The 12,937-nt window shown below is 41.8% G+C and overlaps 1 protein-coding gene across 1 annotated transcript; it reads right to left on the bottom strand.

Annotated features, from left to right (window-relative positions):
• Positions 1-3,944: 3,944 nt before the first annotated feature.
• Positions 3,945-12,158, bottom strand: LOC138948103 (microfibril-associated glycoprotein 4-like). The gene is made up of 4 exons (XM_070319626.1): positions 11,767-12,158; positions 11,080-11,245; positions 9,690-9,781; positions 3,945-5,596 (listed from the first exon to the last, which is right to left on the bottom strand). Exons 1-4 carry the CDS (start codon positions 12,097-12,099, stop codon positions 5,042-5,044), a joined length of 1,146 nt encoding a protein of 381 aa, XP_070175727.1. The 5' UTR covers positions 12,100-12,158; the 3' UTR covers positions 3,945-5,041.
• Positions 12,159-12,937: the final 779 nt, after the last annotated feature.

Genomic DNA, 12,937 nt, shown 5'->3' with positions numbered 1-12,937 from the left:
CACACATGCGCGCGCACACACACACGCGCGCGCGAAAACACGAACACACGGCACACACACACACACGCAGCACGGTTTGCGGCAAAGGAGTTGCTGTGACGAAACAGCAGTTTCTCGTTAAACTGATAAAAATTAAAACTATTTGAACGGCCAGTGCACTTTTTAATCATTCATATCATTATATGCTTTTTTTCTGTCTTCCCCAGACATGCTATGACTAAATAGCGACACTTCAACAAGCCTAATTAGCCTATTGACGCTGTGCAAAATTAAGTCTATCCAAAAAATGCGATTCAGCACTGAGTTTTGATGTACTAAGGAAAAAATCACGTTCAGTTAAAAAAAAAAAAAAAGCAAGACAGCATAGTTACCACAAAGGGAGTCAGGTTATGGTTTTGACGTCATCTTGTCAGCCAGATGACACGCCGTCACGGTGACACCTGCGTCATCGCTGTCAGTGGAAAAAGCGATGTCAAATTCATCCTCTTTGGTCAACACCGCCGCCTGGCGAGCTTCGTCATAAACTTCTGTGTCAAATGAGAGCTCGCCCTCTTTCTCCGTCCATACAGCGGTTTCGCTTGTGGCCTGAATTAAAAATTAAGGGAAATGTACAAAACGTGGTCAGGGACATGTACAAATAAAGCTACAGACTTACTTAGGACCTAAATCGCACAAGCTTCTTCTACACAGACAGATTTAAGGCAGACATACTGAGAGATACACGCACGCACGGACGCACGCACGGACGCACGCACGCACGTACGCACGGGCGCACGCACGCACACACACACACACACACACACACACACACACACACACACACACAACGGATGGAAAGGGACAAATCTACATTGTCCATTAAAGGCCCTAATAATAGTATTGCATAACTTTCGGCATGGAAATTCACACAGCAACTTTTCCCTCAAGCCCCTCACACACACGGAAGCAACTTTTCCCTCAACCCCTTCTCACGTACGTCCCCTACCTCTTCTCCACTATCCTCTCAGATATATAAGCATATTCAAGACTTGTTTACTCTTACCATTTTGAAGTATTACGATATTTTTGACTTGACGCCCATCACTCTGTAAAGTTGTGTGTGTGTGTGCAGGGGCGGAGCAGTTAAGCCAGAGGGGGGGGGGGGGGTTACAACCTGGGGTCCAGGGGTGGACCCCTTGTGGGGTACATGGGCAAGGCCCCGTTGGGGGGTCTGGATGGCTTTGCCCCCCAGAAGCTGAAGAGTTTTAGCTATTTTATGAACAATTTATGGCTTATCCTTGATTTTAAACATGATCAACTGGTGTCAGCAGCCACTCATTATTTTTTTTAAAGTTAGTATTAATTTTTTAATTTTTTTGACAGCCGGGGGGGGGGGGGGGGTGTTTTCCGGAACCCCCCCTAATCCGCCCCTGGTGTGTGTGTGTGTGTGTGTGTGTGTGTTGGTGCGTGTGTGTGTGTGTGTTGTGTGTGTTGTGTGTGTTAGTGCGTGTGTGTATGTGTTTTGTGTGTGAGTGTGTGTGTGTGTGTGTGAGTGTGTGAGTGTGTGTGTGTGTTAATGTGCGTGTTGTTAATGTCATGCTGCTTTTGCTGTTGTTGCTTTTATATTTGTCGGTTGATATTATTTCTTCCTACTTTTCCCCTTTAACAAATCCTATTACCCTTTCGATATACGTTCTATAATTATGTCCGCCAAAACAGATGTTATATTGCTTGTATGAGTACGCTTAGAAGCTCAGCTTGTTGTGCTCCATTTATTTCATTGATTGTATTCGGCATTGATAATTGCAATTATCTGATTAAAATTGTTAAACCAAGTTTTGTGGGTAAACAGGTTTGGCATACTCACATTCTCCAGGAGTTTGGCGGCGGTGCGTCCCGTCCAGAACTTCAGTGCCGGTGGTTGTCTTGATGACCTTGACCCATGCTGTGCTTGGGGAGAAGCGGTTCTGCACGTTATCTCCGTCCAGCAAGCTGCCCACTGTCACCTGGGTCACACACGTGCACCACGGGGTTAGCTTCTAACGGTCAAATGTTTGTACTTGGCACAGAAGTAGGCTAAATTATACCTTTGGATGTACATACATTCGCAACAATAACGGCCTGGAAACAGACGATGTTCGGAAGATTGTTATTGGGTCCGGAAGAGTTGTGTCTCTTCGAAACAGTGAGGCAAATAATTGCCTCTGATATCGGACAGTTAGCTAGTTATTCATATTTTGTTGGTTTGTCTATTCAGAGATTCAATTAGTCACTTAGGCTTTATTTTATTAGCTTTTCAGTTATGTTTATGTGTGTGTGCGTGTGTGTGTGTGTTTGTGTGTGTGTGTGTGTGCGTTTGTGTGTGTATGTGTGTGTGTGTGCGTGCGTGCGTTTGTGTGTGTGTGTGTATGTGTGTGTGCGTGCGTGCGTTTGTGTGTGTGTGTGTGTGTGGGTGGGTGTGTCTGTGTGTTCGCATGTCTGATAATGTTAATTGAACCAAGCTCTAAAGCCAAAATAGATATGGTTGACCCATTGTTTCATTCTTGTATGGTCATATCACTAAGATAATGATAGATAAAAAAATAAAAAAAAATAAAAAAAAATGATTTTCTGATCAATAAGCGCTGCTGAACCCTTGGGAAAACTATGTCACGTTCACTTTAGACCCTTAAAGGTACTGTACTGTGCTTCCCGGGGATCTTTGACACACAACAAAAGATCTGTCCGGGCATTAATAGACGATTTTCGGAAATAACTCTGTCGGCTTTGTATGGGGTGGGGAAAGAGTGAATACCCTTGGTTTTAGGGGGACAAACATTGCACGGGCCAATCACTAGCGAAGGGTGTGTCGGAAACACGTGGACAAGGAGCACCTGTGGATTTATTTCCACCCGAAAAAGCAAGGGTATTAACTCTTTACCAAACCCATACAAACCAGACAGTTATATCCGAACATCGTCTATTCGCATTCGATAAGGCCAAATGTTTGTTTCCGATGAAAAGGCCCAACAAATACAATAATGACAACAACAAAAAATCGGTTACTTTTTGTTGGAATGGAGTTTAAAAAAACAAATAATTGACAGGCGCATGTGTTTTCTTATAGGCCAGAAATAGTGCGAGCTGTGCCCTCTGGATGTCAGAAATAGTGCGAGCTGTGCCCCCTGGATGTCAGAAATAGTGCGAGCTGTGCCCCCTGGATGTCAGAAATAGTGCGAGCTGTGCCCCCTAGATGTCAGAAATAGTGCGAGCTGTGCCCCCTGGATGTCAGAAATAGTGCCATCTGTGCCCCCTGGATGTCAGAAATAGTGCGAGCTGTGCCCCCTGGATGTCAGAAATAGTGCGAGCCCTGGATGTCCGAGAAGAGTAACTTTCATTTTAAAGTCTCCAAAATCGAGTTCTAGAGTCGGGAGGAAAAAATAGGTTCGGTTGGGGAATCAGATTTTTTTTTTGCCTAAGAGTCCGACTGACTGATTGCATGGGTTGAACAATCCAGGTTACCGGAGAAGATGGTTCGACTTCAGTGAAGCTTTGTGAGCTTACTTTCAAGTTTACAATGGCCATTTCATATGCCAGAGATAATGTTGATCGAATCGGACAATTACCTAGATTGGCTGCAATAATAATGCTTCAAGATTGCAGTGATGAAGCACGCAATTTCACATATACTGTAGATTATATATTTGATAAAATTTTAAAAAAAGAAAGAAAAGAAAACCCATATGTAATGCGAGATCAATGAACCTGTCTTTTCTGACTTGAAAAACTTTTGTTTTGACGAAACAGACGGCCAGACAGACAGACAGACAGACACACAGACAGATAAACACACACACACACACACACACACACATAGACACACACACAGGCACACAAACACACACACAGACACACAGACAGACAGACAGATAAACACACACACACACACAAACACACACACACACACACACATCCATACACCGCAAATCCTCCTTTATTTGTAGAATTGGTCAAGTGAAAACCAGCAAAGTGTAAACCTTGGGAAATTTCGCTTATTAGCTTGAAAGCAGAAAAAAGCACAGTGATGTACGTGCCTCAACAAAACCTCACCAACATTAAAAACAAAAAGTGACAACTAAAAGAAAACTGACATAACAATCAAACAACTTTTTAAACCATGTGTACTGTACAATATGAAAGGGAGAGGCGTCCGGAACCCAGGATCCCTCCTCCTCCTAGATTCAGCCCTATAATTCATGGTCTTCTGTGATCATAATTATAATGGTGTTGGTAGCAGCACCAAAAACACAAAAAAAGCAACAACAACAAAAAAGAGAAAAGAAGACAAAGACAGGAGCAAAACAATCGTCCTCTTTTGAATGTCTTCAATGCAGAAATAAAAACACAGAAACATAAAATTAAATCGCACGGCTATCAGCCAATTCACGCTCACAGCGGTCGTCTTCTCTTCTAAGAGAAACGATTATCGTGAAAGACAACAACTTCAAACCTTCTCGCACTTTTGATCTTATTACTGAAGTCCATTCCCCCTTCTTCTGCGTTGCTAGGATTTTTATTGTGAGAGTTTTGCGTGCCACACCAGTGTTTTTGTCTCCCCTATGAGGTGGTTGAAACCGTCCTTGATGGTGTGCGTGCCAGGTCCAAAGGTTTTCGCTTGAAACTCGATGTCTTTAAACGCTAACGGTGGTCTTTGTGTATGAATTTGTATGCATTGATGGACGGACACAATGACCCAGTGGATAAAACGCCGTACCCCTTTGCAGAAGGTTGAGCATTCCATTCCACTCCTGGTCGCGCCTGGTGGGTTAAGAGTGGCGATTTTTTCGATCTCCCAGGTCAACTTATGTGCAGACCTGCTTGTGCCTTATTCCCCTTCGTGCGTACATGCAAGCACAAGACCAAGTGCGCACGGAAAAGATCCTGTAATCCATGTCAGAGTTCAGCGGGTCATACTGGAAGCAAAAAAATACCAAGCAATCACCCCCCCCCCCTCCCCCGACTGGTTACACTTGAAAGCCAGCGCGCTACCGACTTCGCTGCGGACCCTACTCCATATTTTTGTCTAATCGTCGTAAAATGACGTTGACACCCGAGTAACAGCAAATTCGATCAGACGAACGTCAGTGTCCGTGCCGTTAACCGGCCAGTAAAACAAGCCGTTGGAAAAGAGATCTGAACCTTTACAATTGCTTCCGAACCAACCGCTTTTATCACCACGTTGGGCAGAACATCCGTTGACGTCATGTCCGCCGGAAACAAACACTACCGGAAGGGAACCTGAAAACGCATCATCGGCGTCGCAATTTGTACAGTCGAAGCCATCGTGGGTCACGGCGAATGATGAGGATTCCGCATCCACAGAAAAGTTGGTGTAGTGCATCGTTTTGGAAACATAACGAGTACCGTTCATCATCAGCATGTAGACGCGCAGTTTGTACTCCGCCTGACTCAAGAGATGGTGCAGGTTTTCAAGGCCAATGAAATATTTAGGATCAGGACTGGGGAGATCCTGCATATTGTAGGGCGCCTTGCAAGTGGCCCAGTCCTGACAGAAGTTTGTGGATCCACGTCTTCTAAGTGGCCATGTCTCGCCTCCGGCTCGAAACTGGCACTTGACCTGCATGTATAAGAATAACAGCTAGGAGTTGAGGGGAAGTGCCCCTAATATGGACTGGCTCCTAATATGTGCAAACAAACTTACGGTGCTAGAGTGCTAAAAACAATTTCAGTCGCTGCATTTACCCTCTCTGAATAACGGGCACATGTCAAAACAGTTGGAGACACACAAACTACAAAACTGTGGTTTTTTTAGTGTTTTTTTTAATAAAGACTTTTGGCAGCATTCACTCTAAACTTGCCGCTTTATAAAACGGACAAGTTTCTGTCCAGAGACAAACCTGTTATCACTTAAAAATAGCTATCTATGACAGCTAAGACTGTACGTATTTGTTACATTTTGGCAGTGTTGGCCCCGAGTTTCTAGCGCAAACATAACAAGTCGCGTAAGGCGAAAATACAATATTTAGTCAAGTAGCTGTCGAACTCACAGAATGAAACTGAACGCAACGCAACGCAGCAAGACCGTATACTCGTAGCATCGTCACTCCACCGCCCGTGGCAAAGGCAGTGCACGTGGAATTGACAAGAAGAGCGGGGTATTCGTTGCGCTGAGAAGGATAGCACGCTTTTCTGTACCTCTCTTCGTTTTACCTTTCTGAGCGTGTTTTTAATCCAAACATATCATATCTATATATTTTTGGAATCAGGAACCGACAAGGAATAAGATGAAAGTGTTTTTTAAATTGATTTCGAAATTTTTTTTTTATAATAGTTTTTATATATTTAATTTTCAGAGCTTGTTTTTAATCCGAATATAACATATTTATATGTTTTTGGAATCAGCAAATGATGGAGAATAAGATAAACGTAAATTTGGATCGTTTTATAAATTTTTTTTTTGTTTTTACAATTTTCAGATTTTTAATGACCAAAGTCATTAATTAATTTTTAAGCCACCAAGCTGAAATGCAATACCGAACCCCGGGCTTTGTTGAAGAGTACTTGACCAAAATTTCAACCAATTTGGTTGAAAAATGAGGGCGTGACAGTGCCGCCTCAACTTTCACGAAAAGCCGGATATGACGTCATCAAAGACATTTATCAAAAAAATGAAAAAAACGTTCGGGGATTTCATACCCAGGAACTCTCATGTCAAATTTCATAAAGATCGGTCCAGTAGTTTAGTCTGAATCGCTCTACACACACACACACACACACACACACACACACACACACACACACACACACACACACACACACGCACGCACATACACCACGACCCTCGTTTCGATTCCCCCTCGATGTTAAAATATTTAGTCAAAACTTGACTAAATATAAAAATACCCGTAAACAACCCTGTAAGCGCCCACCCCCTTATGCACCAATTTCGCTCAAAAGTAGGGGATGGGCGTTTACTAGGTACTTTACCCAGTGCAGAATCTGTTCCTCATGAAAATGAGCGGTATTTGATGACTTGTATGAATGATAGTAGGATTTGTTTCTGTGCTAAAATGTCTATACCCTCTCTTTCTCTGTGACACAGACGCTTTTGTGTGTGTGCAAAGTACCTCGCAAGAATGGAACATGGAAAATAACCACAACAATCCATTTGTGTCATAGGTTTAGAAAAAAAGCTCAAATCGCAAATGAAAATAATGACTCAAGATCTGCTTCGTATACCCAGCGTTACGAGCAGCAGCGCAAGAATCATAAACTTGCACACACTGAAATAATTATCATAATTAGAGCCAAGGCATTTGTCCTGATCAAAGTCATCTAGCAAATTCGGTGGGGGTAGGTTGGGGTTGGGGGTGATGGGGGGGGGGGGGGGTTGGAGGGTGGTGTGTAAGATACGTCTTAAACACAGCGTATTTGAAAAACAGTCCGTTCACTTGATCGATATCTTTAAATCCCCCAAGGTCGACGTCTTAAACCTTAGATGAGTCTCTAATCACCTTCTTCCACTTTTGGTATGGCTATCCAGAGTCTGTGATGGCAAAGGTATGAACTTAACGGTATGACTTCATTGCAGCATCCTCGAATGATATCTGTATTTTGTGAAGAGGTTTATTTATCAATTGGATTTTTTTTACGCCATTAGAACAAATGTGTGTATGTGTGTGTGTGTGTGTGGGTGTGTGTGTGTGTGTGGGGGGGGGACGTTTACAAGGTGCAAGACCATATACACAGTTTTTGACCCAAAGTAGAAGTGGGAGTTTGCTCGATACTGGGCGCTTAGAAGGTAGCTAACGGTAATAGCAAAATCTCAAAGTATGTGTTTGTCCCCTAATATGGACCACCTTCAACAAATTAATAGAAGAAAATAAAAGATAAAGACTGGTTTCTGTCATGTATTACGAAGCTGGCTGAAACTAACATATAACTAGCCCTCAACCTTGCAAAAAATATACCAAATTGTCATTTTTCATGAAAGTTGATCATTAATTTTATTTATTTTCTCTCTGTTTTTAATAAATTTCTTTAGTCTCCTGTTGTGCTTCAAATAATGTTCTCATCGAACCGAAACAGCATATTTGAATTAGTCTTACTTTCACACACAGTTGTATCGTGTTATATTGAAGTATACGGAGCTTTTAACAGTGATTCGTGAAGGCCTCTTCACTGGTTCAAATTATGCGCTCAGGCTCCTAATATGGACCAGCTGTGAATGTTCCTGTATTTAAATTTTGCTGAATGTCTTCTATCAAAGCTCCTTCGCTCTAATTAGGCCTAACGGTTAGCTAAAGAGATAAAAACTACCAGACACAATATGAAACTTCTTCGCGAGAAAACATACTAGTTATCAGCATGAGACAAAAAGTGGTCCATCCATATAAGGGGCTCATCCCCTACGTGACAAAAGGTTGAAAAAAACTAACATGCAAAAACCGTAGATCAGAATGTTTTGGGCATCTTCAGGCATGACAACATTTGACCGTTTTAAATAGTTCAGGACAATAACGTACAGTCATAGGCTACATCACATCATCATTAACAGCTATTGTGTTTTCAGCGTAGCAATAGGGTCCGATATTTAGACGAGACAAGTATAATGCTGACGAGTCGAAGACGAGTCGCATTATACTTGTTCGAGTCTAAATATCGGACCCTATTGCTACGCTGAAAACACAATAGCGATTATATAGCTGTTCTGACCTTGATTTGTTGTTCCAAACTTACAAAATGACAGTTTTTGCGTCGATGCGTTGATCTCAGGTTTTGATAGCAGACGCCGTTTCTTATGCGCATTTGTTTTGCGCAGGCGCCACACTGACTTTGGAAAAAAAACTCGATTTGACAACACAGCTGTTAAACAGCTTTTTATTAGTTCATTCGAATACAACAAAAAGAAGTTTGAGTTTTTTTAATTTTGAACAAGACTATTTATGAAGAAGACCAAAACACAACATAAACGGAAAACTAGAAACAACTGAAGAACTAGGATGCAACAAGGGGAGGAGAAGAGAATAGCTAATCGCGAGCAGACGGCAGCGAAGTTTTCAGTTTGGGTGAATGGCATTTATACTTGTCTCGTCATGAAGCGAATTTTTCAACCTCAGTTATAAACGACTACATGAATGTTAGTGACATGGGTTGTACATCAATACTTCAGAGGGGAAGTGGGGTATTTAGTGTGGAGTTACGAGATAAGAAAAGCCGAATGCGAAAGTTTGTGTCAGTCGGCAACTGACACAGGCACACAAAAACGTCTGTTCCGTTTTACTCCCCTGTTTGTACTACATCTTTCGACTTTGGGCATTTTGTGGTGTTTAGGGACAGAAAATAATTGATTTAGTCCTGTTTCATCGGGAAGTTAGCAGAAAGGGGTATGCTATCGACATTTGTAAAGCTGAAAAACATTCCCGAGAAGAATTTCAAGTTGTCAGTGTATGCTGTTGTCGATTAAAACATCGTGTGGTACAGATGGGTAAACCGGAACCATGCGTCTTTGCTATTATATTGCCAATATGCTTTTGGATATTGGCAAAACTGGCCGACTTCCGTAGCATTATGCTTTGACTGATCGGAAGAGACCATCCAATCACAGCCCCCGAATTCCCCCACGTGTCCATCAGAATAGCTATATATTTGTATTTATCTGTGTTAGAACAACAATCACATTGATTTGCGGAGGATGCTGTGTAAGTTACCTCAATTGGACTCGGTGCTGTGGCTGGCTGGATGGCGTATATACCGTCGTAGTCACTGTTCGTGTGTCCATTCTGAAATGGCTCTGAGCAATCTGCACGTTGCAGGAGAGAAACCCAAATTAGTTTATTCGCATGTTGACGACCAATAAGTGATTCAGTCGATCGATCGTTTTGTTGGTTGGTATGTCAATGAATGAATGAATGAATTAATGAACGAACGAAAGAAACAATCAATGAATCAATCAACCAATGAATGAAGCACCTTAGGAATCAATTCTAGACACTGAAAATGTTATCTTTGACCATAAAAAAAAAGTGAAAACTACTATCGACTTTCTTCATATTTCACGAGCCAGTTGGAAACGAAAACAGCAGCAGCAGCAGCAGCAGCCACAACAACAACAACAACAACAACAACAACAAAAACAACAACAACAACAACAACAACAACCAGCAGCAGCTGAACCAACGCGCAGACTCACTGGAAAACACGCGGTGTTGTATACATTTGACAAAGATAGAAACAAAATGTGAATGCAGGCAGATGGTAAAAAAACCACCCAAATAAATATTGAAAATTGTAATAAGAAAGAAAGAATAGTGAAAAGGCGACGTGTTTTTACCAAAATCTCAGTGCTAAAGCTTCGTGCGGCCAGCTTCGCGAAGTATTACTTCGCGTTGTCGACTTCGTCCAGTTAAGGACAGGCCTAAGTGAGTTAAATGGGGATTAACCGACAAGTAAACCTAGCTAGCGTACAAGATTGTTTGACAGAGAAGAGATGCAGCATTCTCGTAGTGGTATGTCATGCGGATCGAGCCATGATCTTTTCGGTTAAATAGGAATCGAGATGAGGGTGATGGTGTGTGTGTGTGTGTGTGTGAACAATTCCTAGAAAACTATAGCACACATTTTTATAACACTTTACATGTAAATTCTCAAATTGATTGAAATTTAGTCAAACATTCTTTGACCCGTTCCGAACTTTGAGATTGCATTATAGCTTGAAAGCTTAAAAACTAGTCAATTAAATTGCTAATCAAAACTTCGCTTTAAATCAAAATTGCAATAACACACGCAAAAATTAGTTTCCTTTGATGCTTCAATTATTTCTGATTCCAAAAATAGTTTGATATGTTCTGCTTAAATTTATATTTAAGCTCAAAAACAACAAAAATCTGTTTTATGTAAGTCCCCGGTGTACGTGACACCAAGGCTGCGCTGTCTCGGTCGACGAGTTTCGGTTTCCCAGGACTCAGTCTCGGTGAAGACTTTTTAACTCAGATTTGATGTTTAGGCCGACATATTGATCAAATGTTTTAATATCGCTTTACGCGACTTGCTGTCTGTCTGTCTAACTATTTTGTGTGTGACTTATTTGCTGGCAAGTACCTCTTATAAGGCGATTACAAGTCCTCCCTCCATAGTGCACAGGACAGTCACACTTTTCTCCATTCGGTGTTCCGCCATTTTGACATGCAATTTCGGTTGTGGTCGCTTCCTGTGTGGCCAGAGTTGTCTCCTCAGCCTCTGTCATCACTTCTGCGAGCCTGCTGTCCTGAAAAATGCTACATTTGTTTGCTATTTGCTACTTGAATTACATTGATTTTTACCGACAGAAAAATACGGAGGCAAATAAGTCTACTCGCCGCTCTGAATATTGAATGAATCTGTTGGAAAAACCTTAGGACACTTGCCTATCAAAACCGGAAACTGATGCAATCAAAGTGTTAGATGGTTTTGCTTAGGAATGCTGATACAAGTCTGAACTCATCTTAGATAAATAAAAACACGGAGGCATTTAGTTAATTAGATTTGGAAAATACATTGAAGGCAGGGACAACCCGTACGCATACACACACCAAGAAGTACAGCAAGGGCCTCAAAATCATAATCATCCTATTTTCTGGTTGTTTCGGCTTTGTACAAATGACAACCATGAAGCCATATTTCCAATCTTCCTTATATACCTCCCTTATACTGATATACAATGCTATCTCCTTCCTATTCCGTCAATGTTCCTGCTAGTGACCGTTATGCTCGAAAGACAAAAACAACTTCAGTACTTAGCCAACTTACTTTTTTCACAAAATGGCAGGATGGAGATGGTACGGAATTGAGGTCATCGCACCCTGCAGTCTGAACATCCTCAGACAGGCTACACGTCACTTGTTCGTCATGTCCACTGTGACAGATGCTCACACCAGAACAATGCTCTGCCAAGGTGCACATCTGAATGCAGTCCAACGGCGAACGGCCAAACAGGGTGCGCAACTTATCGTTGGCAACCAAACGTTCCGGGCAAATCGTGTACTGCTCTTCTTTCGTTTCAGCAGATGCGAATAGTCTCCCACTGGCAAGTCCAACCGTTATCCATAACATGGCAGATACAAGTTTGTGTCGCTGATGCATTTTGTTTTACGTTCTTCAGCACCTTGGGCTTAAAAAGGGAATTCTCTGTGAACAAAGAAACAAACAAACAACCTAATTACTTACTTAAAAACAAACAACCAAGCAAAGGACAAAACAACCAAGCAAACTACCAAACAATCGGCCAAGCAAACAGAGAAACAAACAAAGGCACACACACGGTGAAATATAATGCACATTGTGAAGACATTCTTTGGACGTTTCTTCGGGTAATTACCCGATTTTTGTCCAGCGAATGCTGAAAGCTTCTACCTTTGTTAACGCCGAGGTAAAACTGATGTTAATCTTGCAGGGAACAATGTCTACTCAAAACATTAAGACATTTCAGAGAGAAAGAAAATATACACAGTACACAAAACTTCGACGATTAAGCCTTCAACAGCGTTTTATCTGACACCCCTGAAAAAGACTGCTGGCAGCAAAACGGACGACTGCAGAGTGTGAAGCACCATCGGCTCCACACTGCGCGAGCGAGACGATTCAATGCCTAACAGTAACAGTGCATTATAGGGGAAGGGATCCGAATATGGACCACTTTTGTGTTTCATGCTGATAATCCGCTTGTTTTTTCTCGAAGAAGTTTCATTTTGTGGTTGGTAGTTGTTCTCTCTTCAGGTATATATCCGTTAGTGAGAAACTGAGCAGCCCGAATTTCCATGAGGGTAACCTCACAGGACGATATACAAAATATATATCTTATCTTATCTTATCGTTGGGCATAGTGAGACCGAATTAATTTTGATAGACATTTAAAACAAATCAAATACAGAAAAATACACTAAAAGGCCACTATACTTCAAAATAACATGATACAACTCAG

The sequence above is a fragment of the Littorina saxatilis genome, linkage group LG15, assembly GCF_037325665.1.
Source record: "Littorina saxatilis isolate snail1 linkage group LG15, US_GU_Lsax_2.0, whole genome shotgun sequence".
In the NCBI taxonomy this organism is placed as follows: Eukaryota; Metazoa; Mollusca; class Gastropoda; order Littorinimorpha; family Littorinidae; genus Littorina; species Littorina saxatilis.
This window is presented reverse-complemented; position numbering and strand designations above follow the sequence as displayed.

What these genes read in the sequence shown, in the direction of transcription:
- LOC138948103 (XM_070319626.1), bottom strand. Translation starts at nt 12,099, where the DNA reads ATGCATCAGCGACACAAACTTGTATCTGCCATGTTATGGATAACGGTT. An exon ending in CCTGCCATTTTGTGAAAAAA is followed by an intron (nt 11,246 to 11,766) that starts GTAAGTTGGCTA and finishes AGCATTTTTCAG; the next exon opens with GACAGCAGGCTCGCAGAAGT. An exon ending in TTGTAATCGCCTTATAAGAG is followed by an intron (nt 9,782 to 11,079) that starts GTACTTGCCAGC and finishes TGCAACGTGCAG; the next exon opens with ATTGCTCAGAGCCATTTCAG.